The following is a 25,853-nucleotide window of genomic DNA, read 5'->3' as shown; positions in this document are numbered from 1 at the left end:
CATCAATGAAAAACGAGTAAGATAACTACAGTCGAGTGTGATTCGATTGTTAGATATGAACTACAAACATATCAAAAATATACCACAAAAATACTAAAATATACCAAAGGTCGTATTGAGTATATCGATTAAGTACTACATTCGAGTCTGCTCGATTGTTAGATATGCCCCACAAATATATCAAAAATATACCACAAAAATACTCAAATATACCAAAGGTCGTATTTAGTATATCGATTAAGTACTACATTCGAAATATACCAAATGCCAAATTTAGTATATCAATTAAGTGCTTCATTCGAAAAATACCATAGAAGTGAAAATATACTAGATTGTCAGTAAAAGCAACTAAAATCAGATTGCAATGACTTCTTTTGTCATGCCAAAGCATTTCTTGAATAACTTCCACCATTTTTATGTGATCGCAACCACATTTTCAGGAATCGTAAATTCTGTAATTTTACACGAACTAAAAGTCGCAGTTCAGATTAATTGAATAAAAACATTGTACAAAACATTATAGATAAATTTTAGATAATAAATATTTATTCTTTATATATCGTATGATTCACAATATAATGTAGAATTAGCTAGTAATATCAACTACTCAATAAATATTTGCTTATTTTTCTATTTTTATTAGTACTTCACTTCAAATAAAGAAATTAAACATTATTTAAATACATTTTTGTTTAACTAGTAATAGCTCTTAGTTTATTTTTGTATTTTCCTTACTACCTCAATTCAAAGAAAGAATATTAATAAAGGCTTTAGCCAGACTCTGAACTAACTCAAGTGCTGCAATCTTACAGACTTGATAGTCAAATGTAGTGTAGAAAATACTTAATTCTCCCTTCCTTCCTGCTCGCCCCTTTTGGATACTGCCTTCGGCGATGTAATAGAATGATCAAGTGGAATAATGGAGGCCGCCGGCTCATTATTTTTATTTTTATTTTTTTTTGTATTTTTGTTGTTGTTGTTGGATTCTCATGCAACGCTAATTTGACTGAGCTTACAAGTTGTTCTACAATTTGATAAACTCTCATGGCTGAAGCGATTCCAAAGAAACGAGAATAGTAACAACTATTTGTAGCAATAACAATGAGGGCGAACAACAGCAAGTAAGCAAATGAGCAATAAAAGGGCTCCCAGACAAAGGCACAAAAAAAGTCGGTAGCAGCAACCACAACAACAACAACAACAACAATAAGAAAAACACAACGAGTAGTCATAAAATAAAAATTATGTATTTGTAGTATTATAATTCCGAGAAGCTTAACACACACACAGCAACTAACTTGAAACTGAGAAAATACAAAATAATAATAATAATAAAAAAAAAGAACGCGTTCTCAAGTTGGAGAGAAGTGCGCACGTTTCGAATTTATGCTCGAGAGTTGATTATCAACCAATTGAAATAAAGTTTTTATCATAAATTACTTCGCAAATTGATGATAAATCTTTTGAGTGTTTTTTTGCAAAAGCTTTTTGCTGAGTTGGTTTAGTTCTTTAGTTTAGTTTAGTTGTTGCTTATTGATAATCTAATATAAGAAGATACTTAATTCTTTTTGAAACTATATACAATGTAAAGATTCTTATAATCCCCATACAAGAAAAGTCTAAATCCTTTTCACAACTCAATTTTTTGGAGGAATATTTTTATTGTTGAATAATCCAAAGAAATTAAATATCATATAGAATTTATTCCTTACTTAGTTCTGCGTTAGATTAGTTCTTTAGTTTGTTGCTGCTTATTGATAATCTGATCTATATAATGTTTAATTCTTTTTGAAGAGCATTAAGTATATTATTATTGATTTGTAATGAAGGGAAATCAAAAATCAAATGGATATGTTTAATTTATTTTCTGCTAATATAAAGTTGAAATTTACATATAATAAAACTGAAATACCCATTTGAAGTATAATATATAAAGAGTATCGTAAGCACAACTGGAAGTCAAGTTGAGGTGGAATATAGCCAAAAGTGAAAGACCCGTTTAATGGTTGGGGAGCAAAAGTGCATGTTTCTACATGGGAATATGTTGCCCAAGTAACAACAACAACAACAAGAACTACAACTACAACTAAAGCAACAAAAAAAGCAGAGAGAAAAAAAACAACAGCAACTACAACAAGAAGGCAGCATTGAAAGACTTCTGAGAACAAACTACATAAATAAAACAAACGTTGAACGAGGCAAAAAAAAAGGGGGAGAATGCGAGGGAGGAGAATTGCCCGCGGGGTAGAGGGAGAGAGAGCGAGAGAGAGAATGGAAACCTAACCAAACGAAATGAAAGCAAATGAAACCAAACAAGAGACAATTGTTGAAAATTATATTAAAAGAAAAGCACAAATAAACAAGAAGAAGGCAGCATGAAAAAGCAGCGCATAACTTACCTGCCACCAACTCCCCTCCACTCCCCACCCCTTCTTTCTCGCCCCATTTAAATGCCTGGCAGGCTAGAGCAAGATAGAGAGAGAGAGAGAGAGAAATATTAAATAATATAGTGTTGATTCAAGAGCGCCTTTGGGGCATTAAGTTGGCCACAATTGTCACTTGCAAAACTAAAAGATGTTTTAGATTTACCAAATAGTTTGCTCAGCTGTGACAAGCCACAATTAATTCAAGTTTTAAGCCATCGACAGCGCCAAAGAAAATGTAGCTACTAAAATTGATAGATTTAACAGCCAATAAAAAGAATTTAACTTGGCTAAATGTTAAGAAAAGTGTAAAATACTATGAATTATTATTAAAATTATAAGTTAATATTGAAATTTATTGAAATCTATAGTAAAAGCAACAAATTCTGAAAAGACAGCGTTGTAATAAAAATTGACTTCACATAAATATAATTTAAAACATTGTTGTTCATCAATAATTAAATGTAACATTGAATTTTATACTAAGATATACCAAAGGCCATATTTAGTATATCGATGAAGTACGAGATTCGATTATACTGAAGGTCATATTTAGTGTATCGCTAAAGCACTACATTTTAAATATACCATAGATGAGAAAATATACCATATTGTCAGTAAGAGCAGCAAAGACCCGATTTTTCATAAGATTTAGTTGAAATAAAATAGTTGAATACAAATAAGTAAGAAAGTTACGGCACTAATTTTGAATAAAAGCAAAACAATGCGGTATTATTTTTTAAATATACAAAAAAAAAGATACCATAAACATAATAAACATATACCGAAGGTCATATTTGGTAAATCGATGAAATTCAAATAGCAATATAAAGGCAAAAATATGGGAGATTTTTTTCGGAGTTTATAAGAGAACGTAGTAAATATTTATATTTTTATTTTGTATAATATCTAGTCGAGACTTTCATTCTGATTATTTGCACAACAATAAATAACTATGCTACTATTAAAGTATATGGAAATTTATAGTTGAAGGCAGGAGAGGAGTTGCAATAAGAATGGGCTTGCTAAGTAAAATAGATTAATATTTGTGATTAATATTAAGTGAACAATTAATTTGCATTCAACATTTAGTTGAGTTTATACACCATTGCTTGAAAAGAACTAGCTTCAGAATAATAACTTATCACTATTGCAAGAAGAGAGACAAGTTGTAAACCTCTTTGTTATCGCTCTTAAGTCGCAAGTTAAATATACGCAGTAGCCAACTCGATTTGCAATTGTGATGAAGCAGCTTATGTTGAGGATTTGCTGTTGATTTCTTGTTGTTGACTGATTCAGATGTCATTTAATGTGGAACTAAGTTGTGAGCACATAAAGATTCAGTTGATGGCAAGTTACATGGTCTTTCTCTTTTTTCTTACTAATTTTTTTTATTGTTGAAGGATTTATGTGAGAGTTGTCTGCGTGTTTCAGGTGCCGGCTAATAAAAGCTTATTATTGCCACGATGATGTTGATGTTGATGATGATGGAAATGAAAAGGAAACTGCTTTAAAAAAAAAAAACGAAATATATATTTAACAAATTGCATGCTTTGCAATTTGCGTTGCGTGCTGTGAACACAACACACACAACCTGAACTTGCAACAGCTGCGGCGTGAGAATTTTCTCTAAAGATGAGCTCTCTAAAGAACCGGTTAAAGCAAAGCGAAGCGTAGCAAAGTAGCTTGGTAGCTATGTTATGTTAAATATGTTTGCTCGCCAGCTGAGTCTCGATTTTAAAGTTCTGTTGGCTTTGTTCTGTGTTAATATTCTTTCTTTCTTGCCGCTGTTGTATCTAAACCAAATAACGATAACAATAACAAATAACAATTTACCACAATTTGTGCCCCCATGGCCAAGGCCAAAGTTGGTTGCCATCGTCGCAACTGTCGCCATTGCCTCGACGTCGTCTCGACTTTAAATTGTTTTTTATTAATTCAATAAACATGAGTCAAGCAGCAGCCAAGTCCAGTCAAGAAGAGACCACGCGCATATTTTTGGCCAAGCAACAAAAATACAACAAACAAATATGAAGCGAATGAAGAAAGAAGTCCAACGACGAGCAATGGCCAACGGCATCTCGACATTAAGCCATACTTCTTGAATACTTTTGAGCTATATATATTCATATATATATATATATATCAATGTGTGTGTATACTCATCGTTTTATTTAATACTAGCAGCAACTAAATTCTTTGCCAAAAAAAAAGATTTAAAACGTACCGTGAAAATCAATAAGCTCTTCAGCTTGGCAAGTTGTTTGAACTTGTCTTTGTGACAACTCTTGCAATCTGCTATGCACTGGATATATTCTATTTTTAGTTAGAATTTCTAGAGTATTTTCATAAAGTTTAAGGTGGCGCTTGCTTAAATAATCGCTACAGTTTATTTCACACTCGTTTCGATACCACAAACGGTAACTTAAAATATAAAAATTTCATAATATTCTTTATTCTTAATGTAGATAGCACACAGCTCCTTTTAACATTATTCTATGAGTTCGATATCAACAAACAATCTTATCTTTCTGTGGCTAAGCAAACAATCAAGCTTGTAGAATACAATAAATTAAATTCAACAAAAAGCTTTGTGTGACAATTGCGGAATATATCGATAGTAAACAGTGTTAGTAATTCATCTCAGTAAATTTCAGCAATAATGCTTCGATTATTTAATAATCGTTAGTTAACGCAATCGATAGCTTCCGCAAATGAAATTCAACAATAATGCTTTCATTTTATATAAGTATCGATAGGAAACTTAAAAGTTGAACAGTCAATTAAGATAGTGAATCAACTTAATAAATTTAATTATCGATAGTAACGAAAGTAAACGATAGTTTTCGTTTACATTACTAAGCAATAGAGTTTATCACGAATATTATTTTTAAAAATAATATTTTTTGTATTTATGTATGTTGAAACGAGATTCAAATGCTTGACAGGCAATAGAGTCGTCAGGAAATCATGCAAATTCAATTCAATTATCGATAGTAAGCGCAAACGATAGTATGCAAATCAAATGAGTTCAATGCAATTAACATAGCCAATTAATTTCACAATTTTCCAGCAACGAATTTGTGAAACTTCTCAGAAATATGGTATAAATAAGCTGGATTAGGATTGCAATTTGTGTATTTGTAGACACCTTGGCTATTAAGTTTATTAGGATGGAAAAATACGATGTGCTTAGACATTTAGAAGTTGCCTATCGATTTATGCGTGTTCGCATTTCAATGAAAATTGATTTATGTTTAATTCAATGAATCAATTTAAGAGCTTTTCGAAAGCGTTCTGTCGCAACTTGTTGTTGCTTTTGCTGTTGCTGTTGCTGCTACTTGGCAAGCAGACAAGACACGAACACACACTCACACATACAAGTGCACCACATATATGTCTGTGAGTGTGTGTTTATGTGGAGCCTTTCGTCTTGGTTTTTTTAAGCGCTTCGTCTTTCTTTTTTTTTTTTTTTGCCAAGTGCCAAGAATTTCGAATGGCATTTTAATAGTTTTGCTTTCTTTCTAACCAATTGATATTTGTAGTTTATGTAGTAGTTGTTGTTGTTGCTGCTGTTGTTCCTCTTCCTCTTCTTCTCGTTTTATTGCTGTTGCAGTCTGTGTTGACTGCGCTGGAAACTGCGGCCTATTTGTTTTGGCTTTAAGTGCTGCTGCCTTTTTGCCTTCAATTGCTGCTTCCTCTTTTTGCTTATTTGTCACAAGACATTTACATACAACGTGTGTGTGTGTGTGTGTGTTTGTGGTGTGAGTGTGTGTGTGTGTGCGGTCAGTAGCTGTCATTTAAGTAGGAGAACTATCCCTTGGCCACACTTGACTCGCTCCCTCATCGTCGTCGTCCTTCTTGCAACTTGACAATTTTTGTGTATTCCTTTTCCATTTCCCATTTCCCTTTCCTTTCTTCGTTTTTTTTTTCTCTCTCTCTCTCTGTCTTTCTTTTATTTTGTAGTATTTTGTAGTTTACTGTGGCTTTGCTTCCTGCCTGGGGGGAGTTTACTTGGCAAATTGGAATACTGCGGCTATAATACCAGAAATCTACTGGGACATTGTAAACTCATCAATTTGCGCTTGATTTGATTTTCGGATTTCGTCTTTGACATTGACTATTTGCTTGCTATTTACTTGTTGTTTAACCCCTCCCTTCCCCTCCCTTTCCTTCCTCTTCTCTTTGGCATTTTTAGTCAATATTTGTAAGTCACATTATAAAGAACCAATATCAATAATTGTATATTAAAATATACATTTATAAAGTCCCCAAAAATGAGAGAGGTGTGGGTAATAGTTTGAGTGTATACAAGATAACAAATAATAAAAGGAAAACAAATTTTGGTAGAACATTATCAGCAAATAATTTCGTATGTATATTAAGAAGATTAATTATTATTATAATTAGCAAAGCAAAGAACTGTAAATTTCTTTAATACCACAAAAAGTTTCAATTAGCTGATTTTTTGCATTATTTTGCTCTAATTTGCTAAAGAAAATGCCTTCTTTAATTCCAAATTAATTTGTTTGTTATTGCTTAGCAATTAAATCGAAAGTTTTCTTTTATTTTTCGTTTATTTGACAGCAGAAATTCGCTTGATTTGAAAATTCTCCACTTTGATATTCTTGGCAGCAGCTTGTGTTCTTTGGCTTTGGGAAATAGATTGACAAAATGACGTGTTAACTTGTGTTTAACAAAAAGCAAAAAATGAGCTGCTAACCAAATGTTGAAACTGTGAAAATCTGGCGGCATACCGAAAAGTATTATATTAAGTAAAGCGGCAGAGTAGGAAACACCAGATGAAACAAAAGTTGCATGCAACCAGAAGAGAGAGTGGAGAGAGGGGGAGGGGTGGGGATGGATAGAGGAAGGGGAAGGGGGAGGGTAAAAGTGATAAGTGCAATTTCTCACGTGGCACCAAAGAGCGCACGGATTAAGCGACGGACGGACAGAGCGACAGCGCAGAAATTTATGAGACGTGAGCAGCGAAGGAAGGAGACAGAGAAGTCGAAGCTGGAGAAGCCTCTTTTGGGGGTAGCAAGGGGTAGCGGAGGGGGGAGTATGGAGAGGGAAAGGAACGTGGCTTGTGAGAGCAGCGTCCCGTGACAAACGACAATGGTGACAGCGTCAGCTGTGTGTCAGGCGCGGGTTCGAAATGGAAATGGAACGGGAACGCGAACGGGAAGAGAGTGGAGGGGAAAGAGTAGTGGGTGAAGGGAGAAAGGAAGAGGGGGGAGACTGAAAGCGGGGAATGCAATTGCCACTCGAGTGCGAGTTTTCAACGTCACCCGAAAATACGCTGGCTTTAGCCTCTACCTCTCACTTATTTTATTTTCCTTTCCATTCTTTTTTTTTTTGTCGGTTGGGAACTTGCACCACAAATTGTGTTGCGATGTGCGATGTGCGATGCCAACCGCGTTTCGTGCCACATATAAATAATGCGCTTATTGATCCTTTGGGCGGTAATTAAGCAAATCTCCACGCGTCGCGAGGGTTGGAGTCGGGGGGTGGAGGGGAAAAACTGCATTTTCACTTCTATTTTTTGAAACGCATTTAATGAGCTCATCAATATGCAAAGCATTCGTTTCCCATTTTCCCATTTGGCGCCCGCATCGAGGAGCGAAGCGAGACTTAAAGACCGTTAAACTGCATCGATTCAATCAATCAATCACACACACACATACACATTCAGACACACGCACACACACAGAGCTAATCAAATGCGCATTGTGTGCGCAAGTTCGAGGAAAAAAGGGTTGAGAAAACAACGCAAACAAACCGAATAAGAACAAGTATGACCACTAAAAAAGTCATGTCGAGCTAGTCACACACACACGCATACACTCATGCACACCCACACTCGCACACACACACGCAAAGAGACAGAGACACGTCTGTGGAAAGTGTTAAATTTGATTGATGTGCCTCAAGCTGCAGGCAGACAATGTGAAAATTAGTTGAGAGACTTTTGCTGCTGCTGCTGCGAATGCTGTGCTGTGCTGTGGTGCGGTGCGGTGTTCTATGCTGTGGTGCGATGCGGTGTTGTGTGCTGTGCTGTGTGCTGTGTGTGCGGCTTGCCACCAGCAGTCAAAATGATTGACAGTCGTGAGCACACACGTTTGCTTTTATCACAGACACCAACAACTCCTTCGTGCCTAATCCAATCTGTAAGGCAGCTTCTCACACATAGAAAAGAGAGGGGGAAAGAGGAGGGAAACTGTGGGTAGAGTGATAGAGAACGATAGAAGGGGGAAGCGTAGCACGAGGGGCAAATAAATATAAAGACTGCTGCTAAGTGAAACCACTTCAAACTGTTTGCTCAAGTTTACTTTTTTCTCTGTTGCTGTTGCATTTCAATGCGATTTGATTGCTTCCCCAAAAAAATAGAAAAACCAAACGAAATGAAATAAATAAGGAAATATATTCCTGTACATCTGTTTTCTAGTTTATAATTCCCAAAGTTATTGCATTGGCAGCTTGATTAAAAAAAAAAAATACTAACACAATTATTTTGAAGTGCAAGCTGAAAGTTCTTTTAAACGAATTTGTGTTATGTTTTCAACTTTTTATTCATTTCCGAACCTTTTTTTTTTGTAACACAAGCTAAAATTATTAGAAGAAGACTAGTAGTGAAAATTTGTATATAATAGAATTACTACAAATTACAAGCTTAAATCACTTTTTTACAGTTTTGGTTTATTTTGTTTTATATTATCTCCTTTTAGGAGTCTAAGAACAAATTTACAAAGTTTGCTGTGATACTTTAGATGAGAATTTAATTAGATTGCGTAAAATTATTCCTTAGATTTCAAAATCTTTTGCTCTTCATTTATATTAGGGAAAGTATTTTTGTACTTATGTGTGTTTTATTACCGTAGAGAGAAAAATCCTTAAACATTTGTTGTGAAATTTGAGAACAACTTCAACTGCAATTGAATCATAGCTGCTTTGTTTGACAATTTGGTATATTGTATAATCTATGGTATTTTTTATATTCAGTACTATATCAATATACCAAATATAGACTTTGGTATATTTTAGTAGTGTGGTATATAAGTTTGGTATACTTTATGAATAATACCGCACTGTTCTGCTCCAATTAAAGAAATACATTTTAATAACGCTAAATAAGAAGTCATCAAATGTTTACCCTTGTGGCAATCAGAATTCAGAATTCTCACAATTCTATCTGCCAGTGAAAATGCAAAGAACTGAAATTGTAAGGAAGTTTGCAATGGCAAAGTAATTGATTGGCAATCAGGCAGCAGTTACTCAGTTAGTCTCGGTTACATGAAAATAGCTATAAGTGAGCTCTGATATGCGCAATGCAACAGCTTGGCTGTTAAATTGGTAATTGAAAGATAGATGCAAAGAATGTGAGATGGATAAAAGGAGGAGAAAGCGTAACGATTAGCTTGCTTTATGTGTGTGTGTGTTGCAGTTGCGTGTTGTCTGCAGAACAAAAAGAAGAAGGAGAAAAGAGTGCATGAAATTCGTATCGCATTTCATTGCAGATGCCGCACACATGTGTGCAACAGCAGCAGCAGTTATGTTGCAAGTAGATTGTTGGTGTGTCTGTGTGTGGTTCATCATTAACATCAGACACCAAGAGTGATGCAAGGACGACAACTACGACGCCATCGCCTGTCGCCCACTTGAGCACAGCGTGCAACACACTGAGGCATAGATTGAGAACCAAGAGCCGAACAACTGGAGACTCTGTCAGAGGCATCGTTTACGTTAAGCAAACACATTTCAACAAAAGCTCAACGGGAGATGACAATCAAGTGTTGGTGTGTGTGTGGGTGTGTGGCATAATGCCTGACACAGTTTCCTGTCAACGGGCACAACAAGTCCTGCAGGCAAAGAGGAGAGGCAACAACCTGTGTCTAAGTGCTGTAAATTGAGCGCATCAACAAAAATAGCAGCAGCAATTTGCATAGCGAGAGAGGGAACATAAACACAGGCATAGTTATATATATATATATATATATATATATATATATATATATATGTGTGTGTGTGTGTGTGGCGATATCAAATAGCCGAGAAGCCATTGAAAACGCTGCGCATGCGCACAAAACCGCAACCTCAAAGACATTGAGATGTGAAATAGACGGGGACAAAGGGTTGCCACAAGCACGGAGAGGGGCAGCAAATGAGGCCACCACAAGAAGTTGCAAGTTGCAAGTAGCATTTGAAGAGCGTGTGCCGGACACACACACACACATTGGCAATTTAACGCCTGCTTTGTGCAACAATCGCCTGACCAACCGCGAGCTTCGCTTCGCTCTTTGTGGCAGGTGGCAACTCTCTGTACGTTGCACCTTCCCCACCCTCCCGCTTTGTCCTTGCGTATCTTTGGCAACGAGTTATTAACGTGACTAACTAACTGACAGCCACCAGCGGCCAACAAAATCATCGATGCGTATAACTATTTCTCTGCCCCTTGCCATCGTTGTTTATTGTTTTTTGTTTTTGTTCTTCCAACTTTGTGCCACATGTGTTGGCCATATGCGTTGCAACTATTTTGTTATTTTGGCCATTAATTGCTCGACACGTTGCGCACCGCATTTCATGTTGCAACAACATTTGCAACACACGCGGCCATAAAAATATGCAAATCCCAACAGCAACTAGGAAAAAAAACACAAGTGAGAAAGTTGCAGTCGAGTGTGATCGACTGTGAGATACTCGCTACTGATTTCCAATAGAACCATAATTTACAAATATACCAAAAATATACCACAGAAATACTAACAATATACCAATGGACATATTTGGTTTATTAATACAGTACTTCATTTATAATATACCAGATTGTCAGTCAACGCAGCTTAAATACCACAAAAATACTAAAATATACTAAAGTATACATACCAAACATATCATTTAGTATATTTTAATATAGTACATCATTCAAAATATACCGTATAGTTCAAAATATACCAGATTGCCGACCAAAACAGTAAAATACCACAAAAATACTGAAGGCTATGTTTGGTATATTGATATAGTACTTTATTCAAAATATACCATCGAGTGGAAAATATACTAGCTTGCCAGCCAAAGCAACTAAAACCCGGTGGTTGACGCTGATCAAGAATATATACTATATGGTATACTTTATAGGGTCGGAGATGACTCCATCTGCCAGTTACACACATTTCCTGCATTCCCCAAAGTTATAAAATACCCTTCTACCTTCTATGGTATACTGATTCAACACAAACTTCTTGTCTGTCTGCAGGCTAATAAAAACAAATCTATATTTGCCACAATCGAATTCGTTGAAATACATTTTTGTTGTTGTTTCTGTTTTCTAGTTATGTGCAATCTATTGTAAATAGTTTTGAGCATGTATCGATGCAGCTGCATGCGCCGAGATACTTTCCACGCCGTTGCCAATTGCGAATTGCGAGTTGCGAGAGTTGCGTGCGTATCGCTCTGCATTGCCATAAACTCAATCAGCACACGATGCAGATAATTTTTGCATCTCAGCTATGCTGAGATAGATTTCAGCATACTTTTCGATATCTCGCACACATACTTTCCTATTGTAATGAATACTTTATTTATTATTGTAATTAAGCGAATGATCGTAGATGGTTAATTATTTAGTCTAGACTATCAAAGTATCTGATGCACATTTCTAAAGATATTTCTGCAATAATTATTATTTTTAATATTAAATTCTGTTAAATATCATGCATTCTATTTGCCAAGTATCTGTTAAACATTTATAAAGATACTTTCTTCTCTCCCATTGCAATAAATTTTATTATTGTATTTGAAATTAAGTTGATGTCACTTTTGTGTATCTTGAATTTGAAAACTTTTATCTTAACAAATTCCATATTCGATTTTACAGATACTTTTACGATCTCGCATTACGTTCAAAGTGCAATAAACATTAATACAATATATATGATCACAAATTAATATAGACGTTATCTTCCATTTAATAAGTATCATTTTTAACATACTGTATTCTTTTTGTTACTATTTTCGCTATCACACATTTCTTTCCCATTGCAAAGTATCTGATGAACATTTTTAAACATATTTCTGCAATAATTATTATGCTGAATATCAGATACATTTAAATACACTGCACTGTATTTATTTTAAGTTGCATTCTAAGAATGTCTTTGAATTCTCTTTTCGATTTGATAAGGTTCTTTTAAGAAAGATGCAAAATTATCTGATAAGAATTTCCTTGCAATTTAAGTTGCTCTAGCTTATCTTTAAACTTGAGGTAATTGATAAAAACTTCAAACGGCAAAATGTGGCAATTAATATGGTTTTAAATGTGATCAAACAATTTAGTAATACTTTTGTATCTTTAATTTGATAAGTTACTTGTCAAAGTATCCAAAAGTCATGAATAAACATAAATTTATGAATGTTATTGATTAGCCACAAAATACAAAAAAAAAAGAAAAACATATCTTATTGGTTGTTACAAATATAATAAATGCTGAAATGATTTCTGAAGTCATTCAGATACATTTCAGCTGTTGCACAGAGAAATACATTAAGCAAAGATACTTCTATCTATTTTTCTGTCTCGCTGGTTTTTTGCATATCAAAGAATAAAATTTCTATATAAATAATAACTACACGTAGGAATTGTGTTAGTGCAGCTCTTGTTGATGTTAACTCCGCTTGTTGTTTGTTGTTCTTCTTCTTGCTGTGCTGTTCTGTGCTGTTGTTTTTGTTGTTTTTGATATCAGAAATAAACCAATAATTTGCGTGGATTTCAATGGCCAGATATAGCACATTTTGCTGACCCGTTTGTTACGTTTACCGTTTACGTTTACGTTTGTGGAGTAGCAACGAAAAAGAAGTGCAAAAATACATTTGCATGTTTTGTGCGATGAAAATGAATTTATAATCCCACAAACAGGTCAACCCAACCAGCAACCAGCAACAATATTTATAAAATAACAACAACACCCGCAATTTCAATCCCAAACCAAATACTCTCCCACTTTATGTTGTGTGTGTGTTTTTTTATTTTTTTTTATTTTTGTGTGCTGGGTGCCGTTGTCACTTGGATTTATTGGATTTATTACAATCGCGCTGCAAGGGTCTCTGGTTCTCGTTTCTAGTATTAGCAATAACAAAGAAATAGAGAGACAGCAGGGGATGCTAATATAGCATAGTATAGCATAGTCTGTAAATTAAATAAAATACACAAAATTCCTTGCTTTGCTCCTCTCTGTGTAACAATGAAATAATACGCAAACGATTTTATTTATTCAAATTGCAATTTTGCAAGTTTTGCTGACCGAGCTCAGCTCGGACTTAAACTCCAATATAGTATGTTATAATTAGAAAAATCATATGTCGAGCTGTATCTGTATCTGTGTCTGTAATTGCGTATCTTATGTGTGTCAAGTATTACCTGATGAATGGTAAATGGCTTCATCATCGAGCCGAACCGAGTCGAGTCGAGTCGAGTCGACAATTCCCATTTTGGGCTTCATCAATTATAATATGTATGCAATAATTGGCAAGCCGAATTCAATGCATAATCGTTAACAAAAGGCTCAAGCTCAGACTGAAGCTGAGGCTGAGGCTATGCCAAAAATTAGCCCGTAATCGGCTCCAAAGCACATGAGTCTCAAGTTGGCTTCGAAGAGGAAGGATTGTCAAAAGGAAGGAAGGAAGCAAGTCAGCAGTCAGCAATCGAATGCCTAAGGGGGGGGTTAGGACAAATAATAACTACCATTTGTGAGATTTGAGTAATGCCTTTGGCCATTTAATTAGAATCGATTAGACTTTTGGACACATACAAACACACCCACACACACACACAATCATCTCCTGTTTGCTGGCAATTTGATTAATGACGCAATGTTTACGCATATTTTCATGTCCCTTTTAACCCATTCAACATTACTCCCACGGTGAATGCACACACAAAGCTGGCCAACAATTCCCTTGGCATCAATGTAGTCACGATAGAATTACTCCTAACTGGCTTCGTCTTCTTCTTTGTTTCAAATTTCCGAGTACTCGTATATTGCAATTAAATGCTTGGCAATACATTTTCTATAGTTACTTTAGTCGGGGCAAGTGAGCAATGAGCAATGCGTATGGCAATGCAGCTCACAATTTACTATCGATTACAGCAACTAAAATAGCTTGATCTGATTTAAATTTACATTGAAGGCATTCAATTCGAGTTGTATTTATGATTAATAATAATTTTCTTCGAGCTTCAATTGTTGTCTACTTTCGATTCTGTTGTTTAGATTGCATGGCTTTGCAGTCTACGTGTATTAATTACTATCGATTGTATTACAAGAGGTGCTTGAATATCTTGAACATCTATTGTGTTAAAAGATTTCAATACAAAGCTTATAACCTGTCATTTACTACCGATTATTACAGCAAAGCCAGTTTGATCGAATCTGACTTTATTTTGAGGCCATTTTATCCATGTGCTCATTACTTTCAATTGCATGGCTTAACTTTAGAAAGGTGTCGATGACTATCGATTGTGCTTTTCGATTTAATTGAATCTTCAATACTATCGATTATATTATTTCAATTTTATATGATTGTTTTGCATTATTGATAGTATGATTTAAGTTTATGCAATTGTTTTCACTATCGATCAAATGATTTGTCTTTATACGATTTTTTCTACTATCGATTGCTTTCTTTTCCCGCTATGCGAATATTGTTTACTATCGATAGTAATTATAATTTTGCTTCATTGTCTTTCCTTGTACATATTTTGTCATCTATATCTAATAGCTTCCAACAAAATCAGTCGAGAAATGTGAAATGTAATCGTGAAGCCTAATTATAGAGAAATACTCTCATAATAATTTTCGAGTAAGATAATTTAAGAATACAAGTATATTAATCTGTATCTTCTGTCTTCCTTCGTTAACCTGGCTAAGTATATTTAATTTGTCAGTTGGCCATTTAACATATTTATGCTGACAAGTGTTTAGGCATTATGTGTGTGTTTCTACATAGATATGGCCAAGTGTCTAGTCAAGGTCGTTTGGCAGTTTGGCAACTTGAACTAAAATGCTAATCATTGTGCTACTATCTTTCATTGCAGATGCTATACCCCAACAGCAGCAGCAACAACAACAATCGCCACAGCAGCAGCCGCTGATGCAGCAACAAAAACAACAGCAGGAGGCGCCACATTTTACAACGCATCCTTCGTCATCGGGATCCATTGTTAGCGAAGGACGAACGAAGATTTTACAGTGTCTTGCGCTCGGTAAGTTGAAGCTGAAGCCCCCAATAACAACTACAACAATAAGAAAGTTTCTCGAAACATACGCTTGGACACGCTTGCCAAGGAGTGTGAAAAGCGAAGAAGGTGGTGTAGAAGTGTGAGGGGGGAGAAAGTGGAGTGGGAAGTCTAAACATTACACTTGTCCTTCAAAATGCCTGACAGCTGAGCTTAAGCATCTAGGAGTTGGCTGAAAGAGGAGCAGAAGGGGAAGGAGGGGCAGGACATGGGCGCTTGGGCATTGTGGCAAGTGGCAAGTGGCATGTAAAATGAAACCATAAACGAAAACACTTTTCCCTTCTCCCGCTCTCTCTCTCTCTTGCCGGTGTTTGTTGTGTGGGCGTGGCGTAATTTTGCTTTTGAAAGATAATGAAGTAGAAAAACAATAACTTTTATGAGGTTTCCAGCCAGTTGGGAAGCCCACGAGAGAGAGCGCCGTAATCCTTTGAGCCGTTTTCGTGTTGCCCAGGACACGATGGGAGGCAAAGCGGGAGGAGGCGGCAGGTCAGGCGAGGACGCAAGGACGCTTTAGGGCATACGCACAGGACAGGACAGGACAGAACAGCACAGGACATACACATACACAATATACACACAGGTGTTGTTACCCGACTGTTGTCCTCCTGTTGCCGTCTTCTGCGTCTGGCATTCCCAAGTATCGGTTACATATTGTGTCATCCCGAAAAATGTTGTGCGAGTGTTGCCTGGCGGCGGCCTTCGAGCTCTCGGACTTTAGCCAGGACTTTTAGCCCATCGTCTTGCGACTCACTCGAGCACACTTCACTTTCTCCCGCCCCCGCCCAACCCCTTCCCCACTTCAACTCGTTCACATTCTCTCGTCCTCGTCCTCGTTCTTGTCATTTTCATTCTTTTTACCGTTGTTTGTGCCGTAAAGGACCCTCAAGACAATTTGGGACCTGACGTCCTTGTCCCTATACGACTCTGTGTGTGTGTGAGGATATTAGCTTTGTGGCCTTATGGCCGCAGGATTCGCACAATTAGCCGTGAAATGTATTAAAAATGAATGCATATTGGTTCATTGATGAGCCAAAGGGACACACGCCTTTGTCTGTCTATCACAGCTCCAACTCTCCCTCTCCCTCACTCTCTCTCTCTCTCTCTCTCTCTCACCATTTCCTTTTCCTCTACAGCTCAATTTGTTGGCCCTTCAAGTAATTTCAGAAATTGCCTGGAAAATTGTGTCAACTCGAGGGTTCAGAATAAGAGTGCAAAACTTTTATCATAGAAATTAAAAAAAAAAAGCTAAATAAAGAAAGACAGAAAGAAATAAGCACCGGAAAAAAAACGGAAAGTAAAGTTTGATTAGGGTTGTGACAGTTTGCAGTCAAAATATTTGGAACAATGTGTTTATAAATCGCTTGCTAATGTCTTGTCATTAATTTAAATCGCAACAACAGCGACACAAATGCAATCTCTGCTAAATTAATCAATCTAAATGAAGAGCGAGCAAGAGCTGATTTATGATTAAAAAGAGGAAGCGAGCAATAATAGCAGGAACATAAGGAAATTAGGTTTGAATTGAAATCTAGTTGTTATCGATAGTACACACTTACTATCGATTAAAGTAGGATAAACATATTAATTATAATATCTATTTAAATTGCTGACGATGCTCACACCATATTGATTATTGATCCGCAATAATAATAAGGAAAACATATTCAAAATTAGTTTGAGCTCAATTGTGAATGTTATCGGTAGCTTGCACTTACTATCGATAAATTAGGTTAAGCCTACTCTGATGTGTAAATATGTATTTATTTATTCAATTCGCTGTTGATGTTCACAACAAATTGTTAAAAAAAAGGTAGAAGTTAGGAAATTAACAGTAGTTGTTGTTATCGATAATTTCTACTTACTATCGATTAAAGTGTGCTTCACCTAGATTGATCTTAAGTAGCTGCAGAAAGTTAATTACTATGTCACTTGTTAGATATAAGCAAAAGCTAGCAAGGCATAATCTGGAAATTAATCTACAATAAGAGCGGCCTTATCACTTGCACTCTTCGATCCCGCTAACCAAAATTGGTGACTGCATTTGAAGGGTCAAGTCCGAACCTGCCAAAAAGAAAAAGAGGCGAAAAAACTATTAGGCCAAAATGCAAAATTCAGAACACGTCAATGCAAACGATGAAGCAGCCAGCAAACCAAGCTTAACAACATTCCAGCGTGTGTGAGTGCGAGTTGTGAGTGTGTTAGTATGCGAGAGAGTGTGTGTGTGTGTGTATGTGTGTGTGGTGCTAATTGATTGGCCTTTGATGGCCTGGCCAGGCCATTTGAGCCGTTTCAACTTCAGCTACAGCTGCAGCTGCGAGCGAGAATCATCTGAATTCACGTATCTCTGCAGCACACACATGCATATGAAAATGTACTTACAACACCCATATATCTATCTATGTATGTGTGTGTGTGAGTGTGTGTGTGTGGTGAGGTGCAAGAGGCAGAGGAAGAGAGAGTCCTGCACTTTGCGTAAGCTGCAAAACGGCCAAAAGCAAAAATGTTACACCAAAAGACAGGCAAAACAACAACGTGCCAACAACATAAAAAAAAAGGAAAAATAGTTGTAGAGTATGCACGACTGCTCGATACTTGTTAAGGCTGCTTAACCAATTGCAATTGAGTTTTTATTAAACTTAATACATATATTGAAAAATCTCCCAGCTGATAGTTTCTCTCTTTGTAACACTTTCTATAGAGTTTTTGGTATAGTTTACTGAAACACTCTCTTGGATGGACATCAATAGTTCGTTAACTTTGTTAAACGCAGCCAGGATTTGCTACTCAACTCCATATTTAACTAAAATTCATAGTAGTCATGTTTGTTTACTGTTTGTTCAAATTTCTTTGATGCAATTTCTTTCACTATGCAAAATAGACCAACAAAAAATGGCTGCGATTGTATTCTTAAAAGTAAACTGCATTCTACAGAATTTGAATGAATGCTTTTTTTTCATTCAATAAATTTGTTAACTGATTTCGAAGATTTCAGTTGAAGCTTTTGCACTTTTAATTCTTTGGAAAAATAAACATATTTGTTAGTTTTCGATGTATTCAACTGCGAGTTAATGTTATTAAGACAGACAGCTGACAAACTTTGAGATTCATGCTCTTGACTATCTCAAACCTTTGATACCCTTTGCTGCTCTTTAGCTGCCGGGTGTAGCAAACAAACATGCAAATCTTTTTAGCTGTTGTTGTTGTTGATGATGCTCCACTTGCCGTTGTTGTTGTTGTTGTTGGTGTTGCAGATGCCGCGACAAGCGTTGCCAATGGCCACGGCGGCGTTCACGCACTCAGTCACTTTGGCGCTTTTAACTGTCAACAGAGAGCGAGCGAGAGAGAGAGAGGAGAGGAGAGAATGAGAGAGATAGATACAAAGACAAGAGATACGGATGGTTACGAATGAGGCTGGCGATGCCAGTGCAGCTACAGCGGCAAACTAAATGGGGAGGATGGAAGGGAAATAGGCAATGGGGGATACCCGCATAGGCTTGCCTGCCACGCCCCCTCCTCGCCACTGGCCGCCCAACTTAACCTATGCTCAGTTATCCCGCTCCCAAGTGGTGCCAAGGAATGCAGCCGCTTTCTGTTAACTATTTTTATGCCGCGCACTCATTGAAAAAATGAGAAAGTGCAAAGGGGTATGCGCTATTGAAAGGAGAGCAAAAAGGATTCGTCTTGATCTTCCTTAGTATATTTTTTTAATTTTGATAATATTTCACTGAAGCAGTACTTTTACAGTGGGTCAAAATCTTGATCATAAATACGAAAATTCATTAGTAAATATGATTAGTCATGCTTAAATGAGAAAATCTTTTATATAAGCACTATATGCATTTGAGATAACAATTATATGATGATGAATGAATGCTTTTAAGCCTGCTCAGTGTTATAATATACTATTATTGTTCATATATAGTATTTTGCACGCAGTTAAATATTAATTTTCCACAAATAAATAACGGAATAATCCTGATAGATAGTAACTTATTGATTTCGAGATTACAATTACAATTTATTTAGTTTCATTATTTATGATGGCACAATCGATAGATAAGCCAAAGAGTTGTTAAATATAACAATTTGCATAGGACATTTATTGCTTTTGATTCGTTTGCAAATAATTGAAGATTTAATGCCATCTAGGGTATCCGAATGTTCAGTTGTTGTGTTACCAGCATCGTTTACACTTTGTTTTGTTATCTTTACAACCATTTTTTGTTTCTTTGTTGTTTTTCAGTTGTTTTGCGCCCAGTTTTTAGTGTGCGCTAACAACAAACGGCGAATTCTGTGGCTTGCTAGCGTTTCGACGTGTTGTCGTTGTCGTTGTTGTTGTTGTTGTTGTCATGTTGTCGTCGTACTCGAAACTACACACACACACACACACACAGAAAAAAATGTATAAAACGTTGTTACAATGTTGAAAGCAATAGCAGCGGCATACACAACTAGCAGATACCCAAGAATAGTGAAAAGCAAATGAAATAGTAGACGAAATTTATTGTCAGCTTTGTTTGCAACGAATTTTATTTATTTATTTCTGGCCTTACTCTATATTTGTAATATTTTGCCAACGCTTGCCATAAATTCCTCCATCAAAAGACTTGAATTGAGCGTCGCCTGCAGTATTTCATTTTTTGTAGCATACTTTTTTGGGGCTCTGCATGAAATTTCAATAGCGAGCGCTGAGAGCTATCTGTATATCTCATCGGACGATAGTCGAAAGCCTGTAAACTGTAAACTGTAAACTGATTCACAAAAGCCCCGATGAATTTACAATTAAGCTCGTTGTTGAGAATACCCTGTAAATTGTGTCGAACAAATGTATTGCCAAAGATTTGGGGCATGCGATGAGCATCGTTTGTGTGGCGCCATCTGGCGTTAAATGCGCGTTGCGACACCAAAAATGGCCCGTTAAACAGCAACGGAGCAGCGACGAGGGAAGAGGGAAGAGGGAGAGCGGCTGGCAGATTTGGGTAGACCAGGTAACGACTGTTAATCAGGATTATCTACGACACGTTGAATGGGGCAATAGAGGTGCACAAATGTAACTAATATGGCACATGCAACTGCCACACGACGATGTTCAAGTTGCAAGTGCTTAGAAGAAGGAGAGGGACAGACAGAGAGAGAGGGAGAGGGAGCTCTCTCGGTGTCATAAGCATAAAGCATAAAGCCTTGGCAAAGTGTGTGTTGAATTGTTTTCAACGTCGCAGCAACTTGCAACAAAGACTTTGCTTTTTTTATGGCTTGCTGGCGAAGAAGCTGCAACCAAGCAGCAAATGGGCTGCGACGCAACGCGACGCGAAGCGAAGCGATGTTGTTGCTGTTGCATCACGTAAGGAACATAAGGATAAGGCAACACAAGGCGCGCAAACACACACAAAACTACAGAGAAAAAAGTCATGCAAAAACAAAAAAAAAAAAAAAAAAAAAAGGAAAAAGGCAAATGGAAAACGGAGAACGGAGAACGTGCGTGGCTTAGTTTCCCTGGGTTTAGCTCGCTGTTTTAGGCACAGCACAGCACTGGAAGCTGCAACTGCCACCGAGACGAAGACTGCGACTGAGCTGGGTTTTGGGTGCAGTTTACAGCTCTCCTCCTCCTTCTGTTTTTTTCACTCAGCTCTCAGCGTCAACATTGAAAACTAACAACAACAAACGGAGAAGTGGAAACATTACTAAGCGAAAAATACAAACAATAACAACTACTAGAAACACAGAAATGGTGAAAAGCATTGTTTTTTGTGTGTGTGTGTGTGTGTGTGTGTTTTGTCGCAATCTTTTCTACTTTTTTTGTTTCTTCTTCTTCTAGTTCTTGTTATGAAATTGTTTCTATTCTTCTCGACTTGCTTTAAACTAGGCTGAGAGTTGCTTTAAAATTTATGGAAGAGGAATATTACAAACAAAAAAGAAGTATTCCAAATTCACAAAGCTTTAACTGCGTATCTCAAATGTCTACTACCTCAAAAAAGCTGTCAAAATGCTGAAGCCTTAGCAAACTATAATTAGAACTTATTTCACTCGAAGTAAGCTGAGGCAACTTTTGTGTCCTGCGGCCGATTCCTGTGAAATTTGCTTAATGATATACAAAAATCAACAAAGCATAATGAATGACTGTGGCATGAATAGAGAAAAGACGTCAGAAAAAAAAAAAGCGAAGAACTGGAAATGGAATGAGCTAAAGTATTGTATTTGATGGGATACAAAGTCAACAATTAACTCTTGGAGATTAGTTCAGATTCAGAGTACGAAAATTCTCTTATAATTTACTGACTTGTTGTTGTTGTTGTTGTCACTAAGCATGCGATGATGAGCATATTTTTATGACAAAACAACAGCTAAACAATCTACATACATGCTTCATTCGGTTTTAGCTGAGACGGAAAATTTGTGCTCTTTTATTTTGTTGTTTGTGCTTTTCATTTTTACTTATTACTTGCTTTTCCGCAATGCTTTTGCACAGTTGACACACTTACAGAGCTGCTGCTGGCACTCCATCTCCCTCTCTCTCTCCCTCTCTCTCTCACTCTTGCTTATTCTTTCTATCTCTTCTGCTGTCTCTGGGCTACATTTATGTCTTTGGCTCACGTGTGCCACGTGATGAGCGTTGCTCAGATTTCTTGGCCAAGTTTTGTGGTTAAAGCAGAGCTAGAAAGATAGAGAGAGAGAGAGAGAGAGAGAGAGAGAGAGCGAGAGTGTGTAAACAATGGAAATGCATAAAAGTGAAATGTGCTGCCAAAAGTGAAAAGACAACAAAGCGACAAGGCGAGGCAAGGCGGGGAAAAGCCTTTTAGGCAGCTTTTCTTGCCAGCACATTTTGAAGTTTACTTAAAATTCGAGTGCAACACACAACTACAATGTTATGTGTGCAATGTGTTGTGCATAATTTAGCAAGCCAGAAGTGAGAGAAAGAGATAAAGATAGAGTGTGAGGCAGATACACGCAGCATTGTACTATATTGAGCAGCAATAAAAGGCAGGTGTAGACTTAGTTAGGAGACCGCAGAGCAATGTGGAAAAATCAAAGCAACGTTGACAGGTAGATCAATGTGGCATGCAACTGCACACTGTTGACTGACTGTGCGGCATTAGGCGGCTAATGTCAGCAAAGAGTTGATGAAATTGCAGCAGCCAAGCGAGAAGAGAGAAATGGGGAAAAGGAGAGGAAGCTGAGCTGAGTTGGCGACAAGTTGGCAAAGTGCTGTAAAGCGAAGACAACCGCAAATCAAACAATTTCTGCCAGTCGTATAAGCAAAAGGAGATGGAGAGTGAGAGGGAGAGAGAGAGAGACAGTAAGAGACAGCACACACACTCTCGCCACTCGTGCAAATGCAATTTGTTGCGTGTGGCATCGTCAGTTTATTGAATTTATTTATATGCAGTCGCTTGCTTAGACATTGACTGATTGATTGAGTGATTGAGCGATTGATTCGCTCGAAAAGTACGCGTACCGAATTTCATTAAAAAAAAAATAAAAAATGAAAAGCAAACTGTTGCGAATTATGCATTTTCAGGCAGTTTTGAGCGAGGCCCACAAAAGTATGCTATGAAATTTGTGTTGGAATTCTCTTGGTCGCTAGCCCACTAAAGTATGCTATGAAATTTGTTATGAGATTTGATTAGTGTTTTACGTCCTTATGATATGATTATGAGGTTTGGCTTGAATCAGTTTTTCCTAAAAAGTGTTTATTGCATTCTTGTTTTTTTTTTTTGCATTCGTTATAAACAAAATTTATTTATGCACTTGCTTAAATTGACTCAGTAAATGTGACTTTTCATGTCTGTTAATTGCTTGCAAATTATATTTTAAAGAGCTTCGAAGCAGCAGTAAACCTGCATTTAATATGGTCCATCGTCTGATTTATGAGCTTTTCCCCCCCCCTGAATCGAACTTGTTTCATTTGATAACTTTGCTTCGTTTTCGGCCTCTGTGCTCAATGGGGACTCGACTTTGGATGATGATGAGCTGGCCAACTCTTGGACACGCTTGACTGTGGTGCCGTATGGCTTTGGCCTAAAGGATTTGTCAGTTTAGTTATTAAAAACTCATGAGTGTCTGTGTGACAGGACGAAATGAAGAAGGTCGACGATGGGAGGCGGTGTGTGTATTGGTGTGTGTGTGTGTTGTGTCTCTATGGATTCGGCAGTTTCTTCTCTGCTTATTGGGGCTTTCACTTCGATTTAACGCTGACACATATCGCTAGAGAACTCTGCCTTCTCTCTCTATCTCTCTCTCTCTCTTTTGCTCTCTGTTTGGCTTACTTACTTTACTTTGGCTACTTTTTGCACCCACTCTGCTCTGCCTTTGAGGCCTGCTGCCTGCTGTTGACCAAAGCGACGGCATTCGTTTAAGTAAGTCCTGTCTGTTTGTGTGAAGCCTGTGTATATACATATCTACATATATATATATATACATATATATATGTATATAGTGTACGTACATCTGCCTTACAATTCCCCAAATTGTAATTTTATAGCAGCGTCATTGCCCAAATACTCAAATAGACTTTGCCCTTCTCTTCTCTTCTCTTCACGTTCTTTTTTTTTTTCTTATGCCGGCCAACACTTGAGAAAAGTTTTTTTCTTTTTCGTTTTGCTGATTTTCTTTTGCGTAGTTTTGCTCTGCTTTTTTGGCTGCTGGTTTGCTGGCTCTTGGCTGCTCTTGGCTGCTGCTGGCTCTTTTACTTATTCTGGCATTTCGGTCTTAGCCTCCAGTCTCTGAGACTGAGAGACTGACTGAGTTTGAGTTTGAGTTGCTGTGAGTCAGAGTCTCGGAGTCTGCTCAATTCGATTTCATCTGCTGCCAAAGTGCTGCCAAGTGAATGCAATTGCATTGCCATTGGCAACCTACTCCTGTATGTGTCTATGTGTGTGTCTGTGTGTGTGTCTATGTGTGTGTGTGACAGCATTCCACTACGTTGCAAGGTTGCATTCGATAATGGGGTAGATTGTTTTAGACTTCCTTAATTTGTATACAATATTCAACGAAATATTTCAGCTGAGTGATTTGCCAAACTCGTTTTCTCTTACTTATAAATGAAATATCTCGTTTAATGCATTCCAAAATAAAGCTCAACTTGTAATCAGATGATGTAAATAAGCTATATATCGCTTTTTTAAATATTTCTTGTTCTATTTTCAACTATACAAAACTCTCTCTTCAATGCTTCCCTTCTGCAAAGTCAATACAAAAGTTTACAGGGTATCTGGCACAGGAAAAAAGCGAAATAAGCGCAAAGTTTTCTGCCATTTTTGGTTTATTCAATGCAAATAAAATGTGCGCAAATTTGTTATAACAAGATTTCAGATATTGTTGAGAATTGAAATTGTCATGTGAGCAAAAGTTTTGCTGCTAGTAAAATTCACTCTTCGATTTTGATTTCGATTTCGCTTTCGGATATTGCAAAAGAATATTGGAAATCTTTCAGCAGCACAAATATGAATTATAGTTAATTGATTTTTCATATATCTGTGCATATTTATTACAGGGTATCACAGCAGAGTTTTGTTCTCCACACGATTAAAGTAGTTAGCAAAGCGTTTGTTTTTTTTTTTTTCTCGTTCTTTTATTTGTTGTCTGCAGGACGCGCGTTAAATCGTTGACTGTGCAATTGGGCCTGAAGTGAAAGGGGCGGGGAAAGGTGGAGATTTGGGATTTGGGATCAACTATCCCGGACAGGTCAAATGTGGCGGAGTCTGCTGCACGAATAGATTGCTGTAGTGTCTATTGGCTTTCAGCAGAAATTGCAGCCCGGCAGGCAGCAAACGAGAGCAGCAGCTGCATTCATCCTGTTGCACTTCCATTTCATGTTTAGATATCAGTGTTGAGTGCTATGTAGTAATAGCAGGTGCAACGGTGGGGCGACTCCGGGTTACTACTCGCAGCAGTTGGCTAAAACGGATATTTTATTCAACGCTTCATTTAGTTGGCCAACCAAAATGACACACAGAGAGAGAGAGAGACGAAGTGAGGAAAGTTTTGTTTTGTCGAAAAATTGCAATTGCAATTTTCATTTCAAATTTCAAATGTTGCAAGTTGGTGTTGGTGTAATACGCCGCGACAAAACAAATGCAATGCCGCCGCCGCCAACGCACATAAATCAACTTTAAATTAAAACGAAATCGAAACGAAATCAA

At 37.0% G+C, this 25,853-nt stretch overlaps 1 protein-coding gene across 16 annotated transcripts in view; it reads left to right on the top strand.

The window, feature by feature from the left end:
* The window catches only part of LOC133848151 (protein sidekick), a 116,952-nt gene that overhangs the window by 57,155 nt on the left and 33,944 nt on the right, over nt 1–25,853 (top strand). For all 16 annotated transcript variants that reach the window (XM_062283581.1, XM_062283594.1, XM_062283586.1 and 13 more), the window contains exon 3: nt 15,514–15,681. In XM_062283581.1, the coding sequence (XP_062139565.1) occupies nt 15,514–15,681 (168 nt within the window). The remainder of the gene's footprint in view (nt 1–15,513; nt 15,682–25,853) is intronic.

The sequence above is a fragment of the Drosophila sulfurigaster genome, chromosome X (assembly GCF_023558435.1).
Source record: "Drosophila sulfurigaster albostrigata strain 15112-1811.04 chromosome X, ASM2355843v2, whole genome shotgun sequence".
Taxonomy (NCBI): Eukaryota; Metazoa; Arthropoda; class Insecta; order Diptera; family Drosophilidae; genus Drosophila; species Drosophila sulfurigaster.
This window is presented reverse-complemented; position numbering and strand designations above follow the sequence as displayed.